Source organism: Vidua chalybeata, chromosome 3 (assembly GCF_026979565.1).
Source record: "Vidua chalybeata isolate OUT-0048 chromosome 3, bVidCha1 merged haplotype, whole genome shotgun sequence".
NCBI lineage: Eukaryota > Metazoa > Chordata > Aves > Passeriformes > Viduidae > Vidua > Vidua chalybeata.
This window is the reverse complement of record NC_071532.1, coordinates 98,541,506-98,565,510: the sequence shown is the minus strand read 5'-3', so window position 1 is coordinate 98,565,510 and position 24,005 is coordinate 98,541,506. Positions and strand designations below refer to the sequence as shown.

Below are 24,005 nucleotides of genomic sequence, written 5' to 3'. Positions count from 1 at the left end.
CCCTGCCTCTCCCTCAGGCCACCCAGCTCTGGTCCCACCTCCACTCCATCCAGGAGATGGATATGCTCTATTACAGGCCATCTTCAGAAATCTTTGTAACAAACCCACCTTGCCTCCAGGACTGGCGAGGAGACACAGGGTTGCTAGCACCAGGATAGGTCATGTATACCACGGAGGCACCGGGCAGGATGCCAGCACAGCCATTAGGAAATGATTCCATGGCCTGTGCCATTAAATCCAGCATTACCCAAATGCATGTCTTTATCCCAGGTCATCTGTAAGGCATGGATGTAGCTCGAGTCTGAAGTGGGCTAAGGGCAGAGGGACTGCCAGCACAGCCCAGTTGTCAGGGGACAACCCTGACAGCTCCCATAACTCAGATATGTGTCCGAATACCAGGTGAGTTTTATTACTTGCTGATAAGGCCTTAACCTCAGCTATTTTCTTCCTCTGTGCAAATTAAACCAGTTTGATTGCATCTGTATTTGGTGGTCCCTCTCTATCAGGCCCTGGCTCCACAGAGCAGAGTCTTTAGTTAATAGCGGGAGTCCCAGTTTGGTGACGATAAAGGCTGCAGAGCTGACACACAACCTAACAGGGTCTCAAGTCACAGGAGTTTACATTTGCCCTTGACTTCCCCTCACCTCTCTTGCAGGGCTCCAGGCTCTCAGGCTGGAACAGAAAGCAAAGGTGCGGGTGTCAGAGAAGAGGTGTCCCTGGTCATGGACACCTGCAAGGCTCAACTTGGCAAAGTGGACCAACAGCAGTGCCAGATGTTACAGCTGCCTTTTGCTCTCTGGACAAAGCATCATGAGGCTGTAGCACATCTGTGCTGGGCAAGCAGCAGAGGAAGTGCTCCTGTAGCCCCTTGCTTTCTTCCAGGCTGGGACAGGGCAAAAGCCATAGGAGAACTGGTCTGTCCAGGCAGCAAAGCAGTTTCTGCTGTACAAAGCCAGGCCTGTCACCTGCCTGCTTCCCTACACCCTGCCTGCTGTCACCCCAGGCTTGTGCAGGTCTGCTGAGCTCCAAGCCCAGCAGCAGCTGTAACTCCACTGAAGTCTGGGATTTAGTGCCGTAGCTGAAATCATGTAGCCCGCCAAACACTGGGAATGGAGCCTGTCCAAGATCAGCCAGCTTTCAGAAATCTCAATCCTGTCCTCCCTGAGGATGAGAAAAAAATCTTCACAGACCTGGAACAAGAACAAAGTTTCTGCAGGAAGGGGAGGTTCATCTCTTGCTGATTAATTTCACACACCCACAGGATTTCTGTAGAGCTCTCCTGCTTCTTTACACTCTTGTGTTTACCCTACAGAATAAGAAAGGGCCACCCACAAAGTCCCACTCTGAATACCAGGACAAAGAGAGGAGAAAGGATGTGGCGGGTGAGCCTCAGCAGGACACCCAGCAGGGCTCTCTGCAGGAGAGAAGCCCACTGGGGATGGAGCAGGGCTATGGAATCCACAGGGCATCCCTGTTCAGAGATATGCTGGGGTTGGGAGTCACAGTGGGAAAGGTCAGGGGGAAGTCAGAATTGAAATTAGCAAGCTGGGACAAACTCAGAGGGGCTGAGTGGAGTCAGGGGCAGCACTTATGCTACTGATGATGTGAGAACACCACACAGACAGCCTCATTTTCCTAACTGCATCCATCCTGTGGCCACTGACTGGAATTTGCAGCTTGAGTTTTAAGTCACTGGTGGGAACACAGCACTACCAGGTGGACACCAGCTCATCTGCATTGTGCTGTGTCTCACTTGCTGTGGAACTTCCCTCCCCCTCCACTGCAGGTGACAGTGATTTTGGCCTTTTTCCTCATCTGGCCATAGTTTGGGACTCACAGAGGGACTCAAAAGGAAGGGCTGTCTTACGAGCACGCAAGCTGCTCACACAGGACGCACCGTCGCACTCCAGCTGTGGCACAGCTGCCTCTCCGGCACGCGGAGACACTCGGGCAGGAGCCAGCTGCCAACTGCTGGAAGTGCTCCCATGGCCTGAGCCTTCCATGCTCCCAAAGGAAAGACAGCAGGAAGACAGCGTGGTGGGAGATACAAAAGACAGCTCTTTGCTGGGCTGGGTCTTTATTCTTGTGTTTTTGAACAAAACAGAGCCCATCCCTTGAAATGTGGGAAGCAAGGAGAAAATAAGTATTTACTGGCAATGCTTAGGTTGCAGTAAAATCCAAGATGTGCTGAAAGAACACTCCTAAAAAATATGCTTTTATATTTAAACATCTGTTCTCAGCAGGTTTTTGTGAATTAGATGAGTCAAAATCCAGCCCTGGGCTGCAGCCCAGCTCCATTAATTACACAGGGCAACCTCCCTCCCTCCTCCAGCTGTGGCTTCCCCGCTGCATCCTGGCCCAAAGCTGCCAAAGGATAGCTCTTCAGCCAGGGAATTGGTTTTTCCTGCTGGAAAGTACCCACCTTTCCAGCTCATCTCAACAGGGGAAGGTTATGTGCAGCATGAGGGAGCACCTTGAGGAGGAGCAGAGATGAAACAGGTTTAGGAACATTAACTCCTAACCCTCACCTTCCAACTCAGCCTCTTGGACCTTTCTTCTCTGCATCTCAGTGGCCTCTCTCTTGCAGTTATTTTTCTCTGGGGAACTTGTAGGGGAAGTTCCCACTCCCCGTTTGGGTCCCCAGGCAGACAACACTGGCTCTATGCTCTTTCTCAAGTCCAGCTTTTTCCATCCACTGAATTTCACAGTACATCAGCTCAGGACATGGCACAGACCCAACAGATATAAGGTCTCTGCATCAAAGCAAATACCTGAAGACTTGTCAACATTAGAAATAAATTTTCCAGAAGGTTTTGGGTCACAACTGTAGAAAAACCCAAGTGAAGACGTTATCTGGGTAAACATTTGGGAAGCTAAGTGATGGATGCTGGCTCTACTTTGAGCAAGGTACACATTGCCTTTGCTACATACAAGTTAATGTTAGAAAGGCAGATTAATATATAAACTTGTTCACTGAAGGGTAACACCAATCCAGTAATTTGCAGTGGGGAAATGAAGGTTTTCCTGCTTGTTCCATAGAGACTAAATCTTACTGTTTTCTTCTTAGAGCATGGCAAAAGCTGTCTAAGCTAGTTTGAAATCTAAACAACCTTCTGATGGACATTCAATGGGCTTCTCCTAACAAATCCACAGTGAAAATCCGTACCAAGACCTCCAGGCTCTCTCCAAGCGTGCCATGGTGTCCTCATGGTACAAGGCAGGAGTGTCCAGGTCCTGGCAGTGGTCAACCAGCATCCATGCCATAGTGGAGGATAGCCAGGAAGAGGCAGCATCTCCCCATGCTACATTCGAGGGAAGTGGACACCCTGTGAAAGATGCCTGGGAAGCATGGGAGAAATCACCCTTTCAGTCAGCAAGCAAGAGGGATAGCTCCAATCTGACATTGTGTAATGAACTTTGAATTTTAATCCTTTTTGTGGTTAATACAGGTGACCACAAAAAACCCTCATAGTTTTCTAGAACTGTTATGACAAGGGACTACATCTATATTTGTTGAAGCCTTGCTGAAAACACAGCAAGTATTAGGAAAGAAAATTAAATCTAAACACATGTGCTGTGATATGTATTGTTACAAGATCAGCTCCTTCAGTGAGCTAACTGCAAATAGCTTAGAAAATTTCTGGTGGGAACAAAAACCTGGAAAAACCTAGCTCTCCAGGTTCTGTTTTGATTATTGTATTGGAGGGAGCCTGTTATTTTACCCAGCAAGTAAACTCCTCATGCTTGGCTCTCTGCTGCTCCCATCATAACTCCTGGTAGTGCTGCAGGTGCCCATCACACCTCACCGGGGTGAGCAGCAACACAGCCCAGCATAACACCCCTCCCAAATGCTGCTGCTGGGATCTTCTCAGGGTGTTTTCCCTGCCAGGGGAACGTGTCTGTGGGGCAGAGGGTATGTTCTTCCATCTTCCCCATCCCTGCCTGACACCAACACTGCTGAGTGCAAGGGCCAAGTTGGGCTGGGCTGGGCTGGGCTTGCACTAGCTACAATCATGGAGCTCTGTCCTGTGGCCAGAGGGTTGGTTGCTCCAGGAGTTGAAGACAAGAGACTAAAGACTTGAGGAAGCAAAAAGATCAGGCTCTGCATCACAGAAAAATTTGGCTTTAACAAAGTACAAGTCTGAACTAGAGGGTCTCCCTTTGAGGTTAAAGTGAGGTGTAGGATAGGGTCTCTGAGATCATTCCGCAGCAACCATGGACTGAGGAGAGGGCAGGCAACAAAAAATGTTGCTGGAGCTGGCTGTAATTTTTCACATGCCCTTTCTCTTCACAGATGAAAGATGGTCAGGAGAGAGGAGTGACACTCCTGCCTGTAGTCTGGGGATAGGATGAGACATGGCATGAGGTAGAGTCAGGTATGAGTTAACAGTACAGTTTAGTCTCATACTTGGAGACTGAGCAATCTGAAAATAAGATCTGAAAGTCACATTTTGTCCAGGCAATTGCATACCTCAACTCCACTTTGGCCTTTGCTCATAAAAGTCCAGTCAAATTCTATAGCAGGACAAATAAGTGCTAGTGGCTTCAATGGATAATGGTAATCTTAAAATAACCCCACATTCCTCAAATAATTGTGATGGTTTAGAAAGACTCGGATATAAATATGTACAAGTATAAATGTGTGTGTATATGCATTTATGCATTTATCCCTCTATAATTAAATCTTTTATTAGAAGGCATGATTGAAGAGTGCTAACAGCGGGCATCCATAGCATACATCCTTTTCTTTCCCAAAGCAGAGGCTGAGAGTGCCAGCACAGTAGGAGTCAGAAGAGGCCATCTACCATGTAACTCCAGCATCATTGTCTAGAAGAGCTCCTGGGCTCCCACAGGATTTGGGAGAAGGAGGAGCCAGCAGTGCTCAACACTGTGCTTTTGATGTGAAGGATTCTAGCTCCTTGCTGGTCTGGCTGGGTGCCATGCAAAATTGATCCACATGCCATATTTGGCACTTCTACTACACACTTCCACTCTTGCTCTTGAAGATCAGCCAAGATACTGTTCACTGGCCCAGCTGGGAAATGGTCTTAAAAGGCACCAGGCCATCATAAAAAGGAATTTGCCAATTTCAATTAATTTTTCTGAGGAATCATGTGCTCATTAGGCCTTTAGCTTTTGGGAAATTTTCTCTTTAATTCTCACCAGTCCTTTAGGGGCAGGGAAATATCATTGAATGGCCTCAGAGCCCTTCAGCGTCACCACTAAACCACAGCAGCATTTGAGATCACTGCTGCTCAAACACTTTCCTGGCTCCAGCAATGATCTGTTTCAAAACACAAGGCATTTGGCTCGTTTTGACAGCTGGTTTATGGAGCCAGCATTGCTTCCAAGTGAATCTGGGGAACTGTCCTGGAATGAACTGTTTCCATGGGGGCAGCCAGGAAACTTTCCAGGAGACTCCACTCCCTCAGAGACATCCAGCAGGGATGGGGAAGTAGGAGGAATTTGCTCACTTCTGGCGGAGAAGAATTTTTGTCTCTGATGCTTGCAGAGCCTGTTCCCTTGGGACATTTTGTTTGGGGCTATTTAATCCCATATTCAGCTCCATCATATCCTCCTCAGCAACCAGGCCTCAAAATTTCTCCTTTCTCCAAGACCTGCCTTAGATCCAAAATAACTTTGTGACTGGCCTGGCTCTGGACCCAGGGCTCTGCATGTGACACCACACCCCCATGCTCCCAGATGACCTACTCTTCCGACAGAACATCTTTCTCAGTCAGAGTTTGTGTGGGAAGGGACTTCTAAAGGTCATCTAGTTCAACGCCCTGCCATTCTACTACACCCAGTCTCTCAGAGTCCCATCGCTGTGACCTTAAATGTTTCTAGGGATGGGACATCTACCACCTCCCTGGGCAACCTGTGCCAGTGTTTCACCACCCTCTTTGTAAAAAAATCTCTTCCTTACATCTAGTGTACATCAGCCCTCTTTTAGTTTAAAACCTTACTCTTTGTCCTATCGATACATGCTCTAGCAGAAAGTCCGTCCCCATTATTTTAAGTCCCCACGGCTACGAGCTCATCTTTCTGGCAATGATCTGACCTCTCGTTGCCTTCTTTCCTTCAGCCCCTCTATTACAAACTCTTGGGCTTTAGCTCAGTGGTTTAGGAAGAACCAGCAGAATCAATGACTGGTAGATGCAATCATTGCAGTCAGTGCCTAGGAGCAGCAAGAGCAATTGACACCTCTGTGCCTCCTGCCTTTATCAGCCTCTGGTTTGGAAGGAAGGGAGGCAGAACAGGCTGGACACCAAGCAGCCAGTGTACTCCTCTGCCCTCCATCCCTGGAGGGAATGACAGCCTTGCCTTTAATATCTATAATCTTCCACTGTCGAGCAATGTGCAAATATTGCACTGCTGGAAGCAAAGAGCAGCCGAGGATGGTTGGGGGATCAGCTCCACAGGTTTGACAGGCTGTCGGGAAGCAGAGCGACTCCGTCCGTGGGCATCGGCTAAAGGCGTGCCCGGCTGGCCCATCCTTTGCCCGGGAGTTCCCTGTAACTCCAGGAATATGGCCAGAACCGCATTCAGTGCCGCAAGCCCGCCCCGCGGGGCTTCCCCCGGGCTGGGCTGTTCTCCACAGGTCTGCAAGACCCGTCTGCGAGAGCTGTGCTTCAGTGTAGTAGCCCAGGAGAGCTGCTCCTGCTGCGCTGTCCCCGAAGATGAAAATGTCCTCCCCGCAGCTCGGGGAGATGTATGTAAGGATCTGGTGCCTGGGAGGCCCGATATAACGGGCTGGGCTGGAAAGTTTTGGAAGAGACAGGGGAGCGCGGCAGCCTGCCCAAACCCGCGATCAGAGACTGCCGCGCACCCCTCCCCTGCGCCGCCGGCTCCCTCCCCCGGCCCCAGGGCGCTCCGGGGTGGGATTCTCCCCGCGAAAGGCTCCCGGACCTCCGAACGCCCCTCCCGCCCCGGCCGGGAGAGGCGGCGGCCCGGAGCGCAGCCCGCCGAGTCCGGCCATGGGCAGCGGCAGCAGCCGGCGGCGGGGGCCCGCGGGCAGAGCGGGGCAGAGCCGGGACCTGCCGGGGACCGCGCCGGCCGACGGCGAGGGGGCGGCGGCACCGCCCGGCCCCGGCCGCCGAGCCCCGGCCGCCGGCGGCAGCGCCGAGCCCCGGGCCGGCGGGAGCAGCGCGGAGGCGGCGGGAGGCGGCGGCGGGGCCCCGCTCCAGCAGGCGGTAAGTGCCCGCCGGCCCCGAACGGGACCCCCGACGCTCCCGGCGGTGGCCCCGGGCCCCCCAGCGCAGCCCAGCCCGGCTCTCCCCGCCGCCGTGGGCAGCGCTGCCGCAGCTGGCGCCACCCGCCGCGGCCGTGGCTTCCTCTGAACCTCAGCGGCGTTAAATTCTTTTAATCTTCGCTGCGAGCCAAGCTCGATGCTCTCTTTGCGTTTTCTCTTTGCTGCTCTCTCTGCGTTTTCTGTCTCCGGTGGAAGGGAAACACGGTCCCGAGAGGGGCCATCCCGTTTTTCGGTCTCCCGATGCTACTGGAATTTTCTTTTCCTGACTTGTAGAAATAGATTGACTTCTTAAAGTTCGGTTCCTGCTTTTTCCTGGGTCGGGCTTGTAAACAGAAGGTTTAAAATGTGAACGTAAAGCTGCCCTTTAATGTTTGCCAGTCCGCTGCAACTGCAGCCAGTCTGCTCTTCCTAAAGGCACATTTCAGTCTCTTTAACAAATAATGGATTTGTTTCCGAGGGAGTTGAGATTTATCTTCTGGGCTTTTTTTCCAACCCAAGAATAACAGCAGCATATATATTAGCTGGTGATGAGGTCAAAAATCACCGACGTCTTTCATCTTAGCTTGGCTTTGGAAGCTGTGTGTTTTTTGTTAGATAAACACTGCTCTCCACAGATACACGAAAGTTGTCAGAATAAAGTAATAAATTCAAAAATTGAAAGAAATATTTAGGACCCAGGAACATTCTGCATTGCATGCCTCAGTTTTGCTCTTTAGAAGGGTATCATTTCCATCACTGAACTGCACATCCATGGGTTAAGGATTACTTTAACACAAACTAAATTTTCCATTAGGAAACTTGGCAGGGTTCTGTATGCGAACCCTTTATTTAGACAGGTTTTAAAGAAAAACCTCAAAGTAAGGTTTGGAAATTGAAGAAAAAAAAATAGACATCTTGTACTGACATATTTTTTTCCTTGCTCTTTAAACTCCAAACCCTCCTGCAGAATGAATGGAGCTTACTCCAGCACTACTTTCTCCTCTGAGGGTCTCTCATTTAGCAGTAATCCTGCTGACTTCTCCCGTTTATCTTTACATATGGGAATAAAGGCTGCTCGTATTCATTTTCCCTCTTTTTCCACATGTGAATATCATGGCTGTATCTTTAATAACTCTAATAAGCTGTGAGTTTTCCTGTGCATAAATCAGTATCTTAGCCCTATTCTGAAGTGATGTATATTCTGGGTAATAATGTATCAGAAAGGCAATGGAGCTGCCCTCATCTTTCTTTTCTAACACCGGTAGAGACAGTCCATTACGACAGTAGATACCAGTGAACTAATGACAAGGAGCAAACGATAGAGGCTGAGGAATTTAAGATGTGGCCCTTGGGGTATGTGGGGGGTAGAGTGGGGCGTCACTATGCCCCACTCCCTGCTTCAGACTTCCCTCTCTAGCAGAAATGATGGTGAGGAACCTGTAGCATCACCTTGGCCACCCCAGGTTGTGGTGCAAACCCAGGGTGGGAATGCTGTCAAGCTTTGCAGCACAGAGATGTCCATGAGGGTCCTCAAAACTAAGCCTGGAGCAGGCGTGTAGGACCTTGGTCATCCAGTGAGGCCAAGTGTGTGCAGCACACAGCAGTGCCACCAGTGAGGCAGCAGTGATGCTGAGCATCTTGTGTGTGTCCTCGTCCAGCTGTTGCTGCTGCCTCTTTTTTGGGAGGAAGTTCACACCTCTGGTTGCACCCAGACAAAGACAGCAAAGAACTACCAGTATTTTTCAAAGATACAACAGATGTACAAGAGAAGTCTGAAGTAGTTTCAGGGCAAACTTGAAGCTTATCTTGGTAGCACTTTATTTTCCTGAACCTGAGATGGCAGAGACACCAGTCATGGGCTTACTATTCTGACTCCTTGAGGCCTAAAAAGGCACTAGCCTGTGAAATGGAGGGAGGAAACTGTCTGCAGCAGCAGGTTTTGGTTGTTTACTGAGTGCAGTTTAGTCTTACAGGTTGTTGTGCAAACTGCAGTCCCACCCTTCCCAGGAGGTTGGGGAGGAGGTTTCTGGAAAAGGATATCAGCTTCATTGCATTGTTAGTAATTTTAGGGCAATTTCTCTCAGTCTTGCCAGCTTTCCAAGTCATTTGTAGTTTCTGTCTTGTGGTAGGAATTTGCTTGCTTTGCCCTGTTCAGTTGTCCAAATTGGAGGATAAGCAAAGAAATTTCAGAGAAGAAAGGATGAGTTAATTCAACAGAGTTAATGGGGGAAAGGTGAGGCAGGAAGAGGAAAGGCAACAAGGAGGTATCACAGTAAGAAAGTCTGATGAGAAATAGCCCCTGGAGGAGCAGATTCTGGCCAGTGGGAGTAGAAGAGACCTTTGACACCAGTAAGAAGAGAGCAGAATTGCAAACAGGACTCATCATTCTGCTGTCCCGGCTGGGTTTCTCCTGGGCATGGTGTACATCAGTGTTGTGTTTAACAGCTGAACCCTGGCACAATTTGACATCCAGCAACAAGCTGGCAGCACTGATGGGCAGTCAGGCCAGGTGACAAGGGCTGCTGGAGAGGCATGCAGCTGCCTTTAAAGGCTTGAGCCACCTTTATTATATTCAAGTAGTGCTTGGGAGGAAAAAGGGTGAAAGCTTATCACAGCAGCAGGCTGGGAAGCAAATCCTGATGAGAAACCTGCACATGCCTCAGAGCAGACCCCAATACCTCTTGTCAGCATCAAACATCCGTTTTCAGCTTTGCTCTCAATTCCAGATGGTTGTATGTGCTTTTCCTATTTCTTTGCTCAAGACAGAAAAATGTAGTTGAGGTTTTGCAGGTGCTGCTGCAGCACAGAGCAGGGGTGGCAGCTCTTGGTGGAAGCCAGGGCAGAGGCCGTGGCCTCAGGCATTTCCCCATTGGTTTCCTGAAATGGAGGAATAATACAGACATGTTAGAGTTTCGGTTTTAACAGCTTTTTCCATGGCACCATTGCTCTTCGTGACTGGAGATAGGATGTTATTCCATGAAGCAAATCACCCCAGCTGCAGCACAGGAGTAACACAGGTGGAGGGTGTATTCACCAACTTCTACAGGGATTGTAATATAATTTTAAAAGACTCAAGTGTTCAAAGCTTTGCCTGATTTTTTCAGCCAGATGTTTTTTCTGCAGACTGATGTGGTACAGCGTCACCTCGTGGCTGGCTGATCCCCAGCTGCAAACACAAAAGGGTCCTAAAGGAATATTAAATGCCCCATTACCTTCTTACAGGAACTCAGGTTTATTTTTTTTACTCTTGTTAAAATGTACTTCTCTCAAACAGAAATTTCATCTTTCTAATTCCACGTTGTTAGCAGTTTATTTCAACATAATAGTCAAAAATGCCCTCGAATCAAGGCATTGTGCTACACTTTCATAGGGAGCATGGGGCCTTTAGAAAGTGTCATTTCTGTCTGAATATCTGGGACTCTCTGAACTTCCCAAAGTCAGATTATTTCAGATTCTGCAGTCAATGTCTAGTTGTAGATCTGGCAGTTGCTGAGTTAAAAGTCTCCCTCTCTATGCCATTGTATTTCTTGTCTTGTTCAAAGCACCTGAAACTTTACCAGAGCCCAGAAGCAGTGAGCTGGGCTGTCCCCTCAGTCAGCATCACCCTCCCAGCACAGGTGTGTTGCACCAGGACTTGGAAAACTGCTGACTAGGTATTTTCCACAATTCCCCCATTTCACATGGCACAGCATGGGTGGCTTTTGCCCTGGAAACTATTCATGATCTAAAAAGGAAGCCCAGGGCATGTACAGAATAGCTGGGAACTGCTGTTTCAGTTGGCAGGAGAGGAGAAGCGTGGGAACTCCTTGCATCCCTGCCCACTTCCTGTCCACCGCCTGCTCCTAATTCCTTCACTGGCCAGAGGATGTTGCTGCAGACTAAATCAAAGCTGGAAGTGCTTTGCCTGGGAGTGCTTTGCCTGGGGTACAGCTGCGGCCGCGTGTCACATTTGGTACCTACTGTCACCCTAGGTAAGCGACTTTTTTTAGTCAGCAATAACTGGCTGCAGGTTGGAGAGGCTTGATTCCAGCAGTGCTGTCTGTCTCAGCCCCAGTCCTGTGCTGGCATTGCTGGAGGGTGCTGCCGTGCTGCAGTGCCAGCTCAGCCCTCCACGCTCCGCTGCAGACTGCGCCTGCAGGGCTCTCCAGCTGATACCCTCCCTCCCTGCCACAGCAGCGGGTTGGCATTTTAGCTCAGACTGATCCGCTGGTCCAGTTCATGGAGTGTTTGTGAAGAGGGATTTGGGAGCAGCAGAGGCAGGGAAAGAGGTGCTGGCGTACATGTTTCAGAAACTCTGCACGATTAAAGCACACCCAGTGGACCAGCACTGGCAGAGACCACACTGCTCCTGTGTAGATACTTCATGTGGCTCAGTCACTCCTTGGACGTGAGTTGCACCTGAACTGCACTCAGTCTGTATTTCTCCTGCATCTCGGGGCTGTATCCATACTGGTAACCTGTACCATAGCAGCTGCCCGGCGCTGGACCTTGATGGTCTGTCCCACTGAGCTGGCAAGATTTTTGGTTAGGACCAGCTTGTAGTCTCCCAAATAATGCCTGGGCATTGCTTAGGGGGACCAGCACAGGGACTATCTCAAAGAGGGCTTGAATTTGGCCTCAGTTTTGGAGACAGTGTTAGTTAAGACTGTAGCTGGCTGGTTGCAGTGCAGCTTGGGAGCACCTCAAGAGCTTCCAAAGGTACATGGCTCCAGATCACCCTGTGGAAGGTTCCAGGAAAGGGTGTTCTCACCCAGCTTATTCACAGCTGCTGGAGCTAACAGAAAGTAGGGGTTAAGGGCTGGGCCCTCATGGCAGGGCCACGAAGAACTTGCACTGGATTGGGGTGAGTGGGAAGCTGCACCCCAGAAGTGCTGGTTTATGCATGCAGCAGAGAGAAACAGCTCTTGCTTCCAGCGCTCAGCTCTGCCATGCTCCCAGGAGCTGCTGCCCTAAAGGATGGCTGAACTGTGTGAGCAATGACTTACAAACCATTCCACCCCACATGCCATGACATTAAATTAAATGTGGATACATGCTGGGTGAGCTTAATATCCAAGCCTTTAACTTGGAGGAGGGGGTGATGTGGGGCTTTGTGGCACAGCAGACGTCAGCACAGGATGCCTGTGCTGAGAATGGGGTGGAAAACAAGGAGACACGCCACGGTCTAGATGAGTAATAAAAAGATGACTGCAAGCTGCAGAAAGAAGCTGACTTCATTTAACTCTTACCAGGACACAGGCCAATCAGGCCAGCAATTACTTATTTAGCTGTAGGATAGGAACCCGTAATATTAAAGTGTCCTGACATGCACATCATCCTAACCCACATAAAGGGCTAATACTAATTATCTGCTGAACTTGCAAGATACCCATTACAGCAATCCCCAGCCGGCTGGGTGGGGTCAGTTTTATTGTGTCTCATAGCCCAGGGCAGCCGGTGCTCAGCGCCCTGCCTGCTGCTCGGCACACGGTGTCACCCGGGCACCACCGAGCCAGGTGTCCTTTGCCTGCAGGAATGGGGAGCAGCTCCCAAAACATGGAGACTCTCATGGCAGGGAAAAGGCAGAGGCTGAAGGTGCCTTTTGTTTTTACTTGCCACCGTTTTTGATTCATGCACTGGATGAAATGTTGGTAGAAATCTACATGTGCCAGATCCAAATTCTCTTGGGAAATAAGTACTGCTGCTGACAGATCCCTTGGAAAAGGTGGGAGCAGGTTTTGCACAGAGAAGCAGATTTTGCTAACCAGAGCTGCACTATCCTGATGACGAATTAATTCTGTCTTCCACCCACACAACACGTACAGCTCATAATATGGAGGAGTCAGCCACAAGAAGAAAAAACAGACAACCTACTGTACAATCCAAACGCCTCCCTAAAATGATCCAAACCCATCCTTTGCACAGAAGTATTGGAAGCTGGGTTCTCACAGTGGGAAAAATATCAAAGCACTCCTAAGGAACTCTATTTACCTTGATGCTGAGAATGAATAATGTTCTTCACCTGGTGGAAGGAAACTTGGGCTGCAGCAGTAGTCCAGTGGATGATGGATGAGGAGCTGCATTGTGGGATGCAGTCCCAGGAGAAGTCAGCCATTGGAGCTCAGCATGGTGTTCTCCTGGCACTGCTTCTTGCTCTTGTTACATGTGGGAGATTGCCAAGAAACAATCGTAAATAACCAGGAGAGAACTGTCTTACCTCACTGTCAGCTTTCTCACATACCCTTGTCTCCACTTGGACCCAGAAGCTCTTTCTAGACTAGTTCAGCCTCTTCCAGAGAAAACAAAGTGTTGTTAAAGAGCAGGGACTCTTTCTGAAAGGATGTGGAATACCTTTTGACAGGTATTACACTAAAACTCTATGAAAGACTGGCAACATCTTTTGTCATTTTAAGCTGGAAGCTAGGATGTGAAATACAGTGTATAACAGATACCTTTTGCCAGCTCCTGAAATGGAAGCTACTAAGGGCTCACCTGGAAGAGATGTTCACCCAGAGCCATGAGAGAGGTGTCCTTGCTGCAGCTCTCCTCACCTGCTGAAGCATGGGAGCCAAAGGTGACCACAGCAGCACAAAGCCCTTGCAAGAGGCAGGGAAGAACTGAGCAGTTCGCTGCCAAGCACCTCTCTGTCTGCCTCGCAGTGTCTGAGACCATGGTGTTTAAACTTCAGCTCCTGTCTGAAATGAACAGGGCTCATGCCTTTATTAATGTTCAGCTCTTTATTAAAAAGATCAGCTGGGCAGGGGACCCGACACGGAGCTCGCCCCCGCTGTTGTAACTTTCCCAGGTAGTTGAAAGGGAAGGAGGCGTGCAGTCTGTCGCCAAAGTCCAGAACAACAGCTGTCCCCTCTCCTTCCCTTGTGGCAGCACCAGAAATGTCTCTTTCCGTCTCCACTTCCCACAGCCTATTCTAGTGTAGTCTTTTTTAGGTGATTGTGACGGGCAAAAGTCAATCAGGGAATGTGTTTCCCTCTTCCTCAGCTAGGGCATTTGTCTAGCCCCCTCTACTGTGTTTAGTTCTTTATTTAGGGGTGTCTTTATCCCCTAAAAATACTCCCATGATCTCAAGGGTTTTTTTTAATTTGCATTTTAGTCCCAGAATGTCGGAGTGGTGAGGAGGCAGGTTATCTCCAGGTAGAGAAAACGAACAGAGCAATTAGCTAATTACCATTTCAATATCGGTACTCAGCTAGAGCCAGCAGCCATTCCAGTGTTGCCATGGGAACTAGGAAGGCCCTGCCCGCGTCTCTGGGGAACACCTGAGAACTTTGTTCATTACATTGTCCATTCCCCATGAGAAGCGGCTGAGGAAGGAGCATAGTGAAAAAATATCCTTGCAAATTAAAATCAGGTGTCATGCAATATGACACCCAGGTGGACATTTCTACCTACTGGATGGCACATACAAGCCTGACCAATACCAACAGGTTTTAATTGGTGCAAAACTGTGTGAAGCCGTCACTGTTGTTGGCAGCAGTGCCTATAGTGAGGCATTGCCCCTCCATAGCTCCCACACTTTCCAGCACCAGTCCCATGCATGACCTTGAAGCAGCACATGTTTGAGCTATTCTAAGAGCATATACATGATCTTACTGAGGAATTACTTGATCCCGTCCAGCCCTGCAGAAACACAGCAGAGGAACAGGCAATGGCTCTGCATTCTAAGCTTTTCCACACCTCCCCCTGGTTCCTTTGCCTCCTGTTGGTGGTTAGGTTTCTTTCCTTTTGTTCTCTCGTTCTCTGCTCGGGTGCCCGGGATCCTGAGCCTGCCTCTCCCTGCCCTGCTGGGAGCCAGGCCGCTGCTGCTCTGCCTCCACTGTCTCTTCAGCACTGCTCTGAGCTTTCGCTGCAGTGTAGCCTCGCACGCCCTGCCTGCCGAGCCATCCTGCTGGCCCAGCTTGCTGCTTCCCAGAGTCCTGCTGGGGCACGGGGATCGGCTGCCCCAGGGTTGGTGAAGCAAAGCCTCCCTTCCGTCCCTTCCCGTCTGGGCCGAGCCGCCATCGCCGCGCGCTCCCCGAGCCCGCGCCACAGCGCCCCCTGCAGGCGCGGGGAATCACCGCGCCTGCCCCGCCCGCCGGGAGCAGCAGCGCCCCTGCCGGCCGTGCCCGGGACTGCACGGAAGGGGAAGCGCCGGGACGGGGCTCCGGCTGCGTGCGGTGTTAATGCCAGAGTGCTTGTTGTTTGCTTTATCATGCATACTAGGAAAGAACCGATATTCCTATTCTCATATCTTTGTCTGAGAGCCCCTTAATTTCAAAATTATAATAATTCAGAGGGAACGAGTTTACATTTTCCATTCCAAGGGAGGCTCCTGCCTCCTGTCTTTCAAACCAAGACACTTCCCTTTTTTCTTGTACAGAAAATACTTTCCTCTCTTCCACGCTGATGGAGCAGCTTTTCATTTCTGTTTTCTGGGAGGCCCTGGTTTGGTGCTACCTGTTTAACTTGCTAGTGTTGTTGTGAGATTCAGGGTACCCTGTATGAAGGGGGCCCAGAAAAGGTAATTAAGGTAAAAAATTAAGGTAAAAAAGGTAATCTGCACCTCAGAAAAGGTAATTACAAGCCAAGATACAAAGTCCCTGTCCCACTCCCTTTCCCTTTGAGAATACAGTGAAAAGGTAGAAAAATATGAGAGGTGTATTATTCTCAGCAGTATTTGGCTACAGAGGGTTCATTTCATTACTGGCCCCATTTTAAATACTGTTAGGTTCTACTTTGCTTGTTCCCCAGGTAGCCCATTAAAAGCCTGAAGAGTCCAGCATAGGGAAGATGGATGTTTCACCCCAGATGGATAATTTTTCTAGGAAACATCTTTGTCAGGTGAAAATTGGGTTGATGTTGCTATGATTTCCTCCCTTAGCAGGAATTTTCATACTGTTACCTGCAGCTGGTGGTGCAGTGGGCATTCATGGAAAACTGGGAGGTTTAACAGGTCAGTGTTCAGGGTTTTGGTTCTGTAGCCAGCAGCCACCCAGCTGGCCTGAGTGCTGAAACAGAACTGGCACAGCAGGGCTAGTAAAGGAGATTCTCTCGTACCTGTATTGTCTCCACAGAGGTTGTTTGATGGTTTAAACCAAACCAGGGGGTTTAAACTAGAACAGGTTGCCCACTGTAGACAGAGATGGGTTTCATAGAAAGAAATAATGGTTAAGGTTGAAAGGGAGCTTTGAAGATTAGCTAGTGTCAAACCCCCCATCATGGACAAGGACATCTTCAACTGGACCAGATAGCTCAAAGCTCCATTCAGCCTGGCCTTGCACAGTGCCAGAGATGGGGCAGCCACAGCTTTTCTGGGCAACCTGTTCCAGTGCCTCACAACTCTCATGGTAAAAATTTCTTCCTAACATCTAATCTAAATCTGCCCTTTCAGTTTAAAACCATTGCCCCTTGTCCTGTCACTACAGGTCTTGTAAACAGCCCCTCTCCAACTTTCTTGTAGATCTCCTTTAAGTACTGAAAGGTTGCAATAAGGTATCCCCAGAGCCTTCTCTTCTCCAGGCTGACCAACCCCAACTACCTCAGCCTGTCCTCACAGGAAAGGTGCTGCATGTCTCTGATCATTTTCATGGTCCCCCTCTGGCCTCATTCCAACAGGTCCATGTCCTTCCTGTGCTGAGAACGCCAGACTTGGATGCAGCACTGCAGGTGGGGTCTCACGTGAGCAGAGTGGAGGGGGAGAATCACCTTCCTTGACTTCAGAGTGTTGTAACTGTCTTGTCTTCTATCCTAGGCTTTATCAACCAGAAGCCCACCAGGCCCAGAGAACAACAACCTTGACCAGCAGTGAGTATCCATGCTTACATGGTATCTTCATGGGGAAAAAGCATGGGGAAGCAAGGGACCTTTATGCTATTTCTGCATTCCTCACACTGTGCAAAAGAGCTGGGAATAGTGTGAAATGGTTTATAGCCCTAAATATTCTGCCCATTTACTTATTTTCAAATTTTAAAAAAATCAGGTGCTGCTTGAAAATATCCAGGCTCCATCTCAAGTGTAGTATAGAGGTTGTGAGCAATCGGAATTTAGGATGTCCACATGTCAGAGGGGCACCTTGGAGAAGTTAGTGCAAAGCTGTGGAGAATTGCTCCAGCAAAGAGCTCAGGCTCTGATTCACCTGTGGGCTCTGCAGCATGTGGAAAAGGAGAATAACATCTCTTTGCTCCCCAGGAATCATAAGAGAAAGCCCATCAAATGCTCCAATCCTGCACCAGTTAGAGACATGAGTCTCTAACTTCCCCCTCGGGAAGGGGGAATGGTGATGCTCTGGGTGCCAAACAAAAGACATCTGAAATTTTCCATAAGCAAAAACAGCCCAGCAGAGTGAGCCTCCAAGTCTGCCTGCACCAGGAATGGGGACAGTTTAACACATGCTAAAAAAAACAGGTGAAATGAACAGGCTTGGAAAACCGTCTTAAAATATCACCTCCTTATGTTAAGGAGTGACTCTCTTCAGCATTAAGCTCTGATTCTCATCCAGCCCCTCTGCTCCTGCAGCACTCGAGAGCAGACTAATGTGCAGAGCCTGGTCATGGGCTGTGTGACCTGCCAACACCCAGCAGTGCTGCTGGATGTGTCAGCAGAGCCCAGGCACCGCTGCTGTTCGCCCTCCTGCTCCTGCTCTCTCTCCCAGCTGGCAGGGAGCCTACCCTGCAAGGCTGCTGCTTCCCAGAATGCTTGGAAAACACATCTGCCTTTGGCTTTTCTGGTGGCAAGGCTTATACAGGTGCTCTCACAGAGACTTGAACCTCTCCTGTGCTTTCCAGCATCCTCAGTGGGCTCTGGGCTATGATGGCAACTGAGCAGTCTCCTCCTGGGGTGCACAGCCAGCCCTGCCAGGCCCCTGTGCAGCTCCCTGGCCCCAGGCACCCACTGGCCCCTCACACCCTGCCAAGGCCTTCCTTCTCCCACCCTCTTCGACGTGCAGGGGGAAGGTTTGAGACAGCAGAAAGTGTTTTCTGATCCAGGATGACAGAGCAGGAGATTATTTTCATTTAGATAACATTTCCTTTATATCCACTGAAGAGTCCCATAGCACAGCTCACGTGTGAAGTACCTGTACTGCCTGAGATAAGAAGAATTGCAATTTCTGCTGGCAAGAACTATGCAAACATTTTTTTGGAAATGACCCAGCAACCAACACATTTTTGAAGACATCAAATCAAATAAAATCAAGCCACAGAAACAGAGGTTAATGTGCATGCGTAGGTGTCTCATCCTTCACATTTCTGTGGCTGGAATCATTCTAGTAAACACTTTACAAACAGCAAAAGTCAGCCTTGTCTTGATAGAGTTGCTGACTGAGAAAATTCCCATAAAGCCAATTAAAGGAGAAGCAAATGTCAAGGAAGGAGAAGAAGAACTAGATATGGAGACTTAACAGTGTCTGTCAAGAGAGCAGTCACGCGAGATAGAGGTGGGCGTGCACTCCTGTCCTAGAACATGCCCGTGTGACCCCATCTGAACCAGCCCTTGCTAAATACTTCGAATGTGCTCCTGGTTGGGCTGTGCTACTTCTCATCCTCCCTCCCCCAAAATCTTTCGGGAACTGCACTCCAGCATCTGGTAGTTCACGGGTGGATGACACAGCCCAGGCACACAGTAATGATTTTATAATTGCTGCCAAGGCTGGTGTCACTGGCAGAGTTACCAGGGCGTTGTTCTGACCCATTTTTCAGCTGCTAGGTCTTGCAGAAGGGATTTTAATGATTAACCCTAGACTTGCCCATCCTCAGCAAAATGATAAAAAACACTGGCCTAGATTCACCCCAACTGAGTTTTCAGCCAGTTTTAACTCAGGTTTGTGCCTAGGAGCTTGTCACTCTAGGCCCCCTCAGGGCCATTGTCATGGGCTGTCATGGGAGCCTGCAGGCAGCTCTCCCCCAGACCAGGCACCTGCCTGACACCAGGGATATGGCACTGAGAGCCATCCCCATGGCTGGGATCTTGCTCATAGGTGATTTTGTTCACTATTGGTCTAGTTTTGTCCTTTGCATTTCCTTCTCCACTTTGCATAGTTCGTTGTCTTTACACTTAACAAAAAAACCCACCCATAATTCCTGCTTCCCTTAAGAAGGGAACACCGAGAAGCCTGTAGCTGAAATGGAGCACATATCTTGCTTTCCTCTTTCCTAAATTGCTTTGCTCCAGCCTCTTAAATCACTTTTATTGCTGCTTTCTAAACTCCCTCCAAGCTGTTAAGAGCATTTTAGCAGTGAGGCGCCCAGAAGCCTGCCCAGGAATCCTGATGGAGCTGCACTAGTCTTCTTTTTCCTTGCTGTCCTATCACACTGCACATTCCCCTTTTGTATGCTTTTCAGCTAACTCCTTCTCTCTCAGCTTTGCTCCTTCACAGATTTCTCTCCTTCCTCAGAATGTCTGGGGTTTTAAAATCTTTCCACTCAAGGTGCTGACATGTTATTTGCTGGCTGGAAGGTCTAACAGCCCTCAGGTGGACTCAGTGTGTTTGAAGCCAGGCTCTGCATCCCTGGCACGTGGTGACAGGAGGAGCAAGGTGCCTCCTCTGCTGCCGGAGCCACTGGAGGAGCACGGAACAGGCCTGTGCTCCACCAGCTTTTGTCCTATCCACATCCTGAGCTTAGGATTTCCCTGCCACAGCTGCTCACTGAATTCTAGGATCAGCAGAAATAGCTGAGACGGAGGTTTAGGTTGCGATGGCCTCAGGAGGTCTCTAGTCCAATCTCCTAGCTTTAGCTCCAAGCTGGATCAGCTGTGAAGTCAGAGCAGAATGCTTCAGGCTTTGTCCCATCAGGTGTTGAAAGCCTCCAAGGACAGAGCCTGTGCAACCACACAGCCTGTTCCTCTGCTTGCTGTCCTCAGGGTGCAGAAGTTTCTCCTTTTATCCAGATTAAAGCTCTAATTTTTTATTTTATTTTATTTCAGTTTTCCTGTATTAAATGATACTGAACTTTGCCACAAATATAGAAATAGAATGAACAGCAACTTGCTTTTCCTTTGCTCTTGAAAGAAATGCAGCCCTCTCTTTTCCTGTAATTTCTGGGGTGTGCATAGGAAGTGGAGTCTGCTTTTGTTTTTTCCAAAGCACATCTGTGTCTCAACGAGTTTTACCTGGAGATTTTTTCCATGCAAACCAAAGCATTGAGAATAATTAACAGTGGGAAATTATGTAACTGCTGAGAAAAACAATGGCTCTTCTGTGGGCCTGCAAGCAAGCTGCCAGGAGCTCTGCCTCTTATTCATCAAGTAACATAAAATTAGTTAGAGGATTGTCACAATGCAGAGTTTAAATCAGTAAATTGTGTGTTTTAACTTAGATTTCTTCACTTCCTTTTCCCATTATTGCTTTGTAAATGCTGCTGTATGGTTCGAGCTCTTGGACCTGTAGCTTTTTTCTCAGGTCTAACCTAGTGCAGTGGAAATCAGATACCCTGCAGCCCTCAGCAGGAAAATGAATAAAAGGAATAAGCAGAAGAGTCCAGTTGCTAAATCCTGCTTGCTGCTAGTAGAACTTGCCATCAAGGTCATAGTGCAGTGTAAGTAACTGTAGAATACCTACACTAGCCAGTGTCATCAGCTGGCCATCAGGTGACTCCAGGAAAAACACCAGGCTATTTCTGACACACATGGGCATGGCAAACACAGCTTAGAGCACCTGGGCCGGGCAGGAGCCTGAGGATCCTGCCTGGCCCAAGGAGAGCAGTATGAAAGCACCTCCTCTATAGGAGAAAGTGTCCTTAGAAAAGCATTTCAGGGTTCTTTTCTTCAATTCTGATTCTACATTTAAATACCTGCTTTGGGGCAGTTTCTGTGATTTTGTCTAGTAAACAGGTCCTCAGTTTTTTTTTCATAAAAGGATGCTAATGCATGAATTTTATTCATCCCAGCTGCAAGAGCAATGGTTGGGATAGATCTCATCCTTAGAGGAATTCAATAGATAATGAGTCTGGGACAGATCTGGAGCCATGCTAGTGGATATGAAAATCTCTCCTCTTTGGCAACGAACTAACTGACACACAAAACCAAAAGATTTATTTCTTGCTTGTTCTTCACTAGTGGATGGTCACAAAGTCTTGGTTAACATGGCATGGCAAAGCACTTTACAGTTTGGATTTACCAGCTGAATTGTCCACTTAGCTCTGCACCTCTCCATGACCTCCATTCCAAGGAGCCATGTGTTCCAAGCCTGACAGCCCAGCTTGCTCACCTCCCACATCTCTACAAGGCCAAGGAGGAGCACTCACTTGTCAGCTGCTGGCTCCTCTCTTGAGTCCTGGAGGGTAAGATCAAGTAGGCTTAATTGGTAGCATGAGGTACAGTGGTCAAAGCCTGCAGAAGACTTGTCACTGTTCTCCCTTATGCAGGTAGGGACAGATTTCTCTTGTACCCAACATAAACCACCTCTGATAACACCAATAAACTCCATACCAGTTCTCTTTGAGTCATACATCAGTTCCCACTCATGGGAGAGCTGTGCTGATGTGGAAACAAAAGTCGTAAGAGCAGTTTGAGGGAGCTGCATTCATATTTTGGTTGAAACTCAGATTCCTTACAAATATGAACAAAATAATCTGTTTTTGCATAAAATCTTAAAAGTAGCATAAAGATTACACTGTCCATTAGCTGGGCCTGGAGCCTAACTCGTAAAGGTTCTGGGAGCTTGATCCTGGAGCACTGTAAGGGTTGTACTGTAATGAACTCACAGACTAAACTGGTGCCAAGTGATAGCAAATGTCAGCAGGCAGTGTGCCAGTGGGGTGTGGGAACTAGACTTGACAGAGTATCTGTGTCTCAGTGGGCCACATGCAGCTCAATCTTTCCATTCACAAAAAAAAAAAAAAAAAAAAATGAAGCAAGGATCTTCTTGTATCTTCAGAGCCTGATTCTTTCTCATAACACCAATAATTCATTCCCTTCCATAGGTGCCCAGAAAGCAACAAGAAGCCATTGGGGCAGTCCACAATATTATATGATTACTCGGAGGAGGAGCTCATGGCCAGCATCGAGCGGGAGTACGGCCGCTGAATGCAGTTCCCCAGCACGAGAACGTCAGGCACGATCCTGGGAGCCCAGCTGGGCAGAACTGCTGCTGACACCACGACATCTCGCCGTGCGAGACTGCACGGAGAGGTGGCTGGTGGAGGGGACTGGAGCATGAGGGCAGCGTGGCTGCTTGGGAAGCACAAAAGAGAAAGTTCACCTGATCAGCTCCCAGTGAGAGCAGGAAGATCCTCACCAGCTGCTGATTTCTGACTGGTGCCACTGGAAGAGGGACCAATTCATCTTAAGAATCAATATTTAGAAGCTCATTTCTAAATGCCATTTTTAAATGAACATGTACTAGAATTAAGTGTCATACTAGAGGTGTTGAAATGTGATGCTTTGAGGAAGATCTTGCTTTGAACTTAGTAAAAAAAACAAAAAATGCACCAATATCATCTGATCCAGAATTTAAGGTGATGTTGAATGAAACTCATGTTTCTGCCACATAAAATGTGCCAAACTGTGCTTGTGCAAGTCTCAGGTCCAGGTCTGAATTTGGCACTGTCTCTTTCAATCTGCTCCCCAGTATGGGAGGGAAGAGGAGAAGGGGATTGAACCCACCATCTAGTGCATAGGCAGTGTAATCCCAGAGTTCAAATCCCACCACACTGCCAGATTAGGTTCCTGGGAGCCATCAGAGAACATAGGATTTGTATGATCCCTTTGGGATAGGGTCCCAGCCTAAGTGTCCTACCTGGGGCTCCTGGGCATGGATCCATCCCAGTGATGGCAGTGAAAGCAGCAGGCACAGCCCCATTTCAGTCATCCTCAAGAGGTATTTGCATTCTCTTGTAGAGCAGCTGTTTGGGATCAGTTTTCAGAATTGCTGCTCCTGGCCTTTCCCAAATATTTCTTATCCTACAAGAAAAATCACTGCATTTTACCATTAGCTGACTGCAAAGTAAACCAGAAAGTTCTCTTTCCTAAGGAAATAGTAGTTTCAGTGCTCCCAGACAGGGAAGCCTGATATTTTGGGTTTCTGCTTTTATTATATCTGCATGTTAACATATTATGAGTATCTGCTTATTATCAGAAGTAGAAAAATACTTTATTCCTATCTTCAGCTGAAGCATAAAAGGCATCAGATTAAATTTTCACTACATGTAAATGCAAGAAAAAACTGCAGGACACCTCTTAAGATGCTGTATTTTAAGTACTTTATGATTCCTGGGACCTGTGAAACAGAAATAAATGCATCTATACTCTGAAGCCCTCAGTGAAGGCATCAGATGTTCTGAAAAAGGCTCTCTGGCTTACATGAAAAATCATGCTCTGGTACCTGCAGAGACTAAGGAGGATGCATCCCTGGAGATGGCAGGTGGGATGCCTTGAGGGGGGCACTAGATCACCCCTGGCACACAGACTCACACCCCAGTTGTCTTCCCTGCAGCAGCCTTCAGCAAGGCTGGACACTGTGCTCTGCCTGGGAGCTGGGGAGCCCCCAGGCAGCCCGGGATGGGCAGTGGGAAGGGAGCCAACCACCCACAAAGCTGTGCATGCTTGGAGGCAGGAGCTCCCAGCACACCAGCTGGGGTGTGTTAATAGGACCAGGGATAGTGGTTTTAAATTGGAAGAGGCTAAATTTGGGTTGAACATAAGGAAGAAATTGTTCACTGTGGGGGTGTTGAGGCACTGGAATAGGTTACGAGTGCCCCATTCCTGGAAGTGTTCAAAGCCAGGGTGGATGGTGCTCTGAGCAACCTGGTCTAGTGGAAGGTGTCCCTGCCCATGGCAGAGGGATGGGACTGGATGATCTTTA

The 24,005-nt window shown here is 48.7% G+C and overlaps 1 protein-coding gene across 1 annotated transcript; it reads left to right on the top strand.

The window, feature by feature from the left end:
• Positions 1-6,941: 6,941 nt before the first annotated feature.
• On the top strand, positions 6,942-23,455 carry CYS1 (cystin 1). Its single transcript, XM_053938471.1, has 3 exons — positions 6,942-7,193; positions 16,959-17,011; positions 22,126-23,455. The coding sequence occupies exons 1-3, from the start codon at positions 6,978-6,980 to the stop codon at positions 22,226-22,228; spliced, it is 372 nt and encodes a 123-aa protein (XP_053794446.1). The 5' UTR covers positions 6,942-6,977; the 3' UTR covers positions 22,229-23,455.
• The last annotated feature ends 550 nt before the right edge of the window (positions 23,456-24,005 follow it).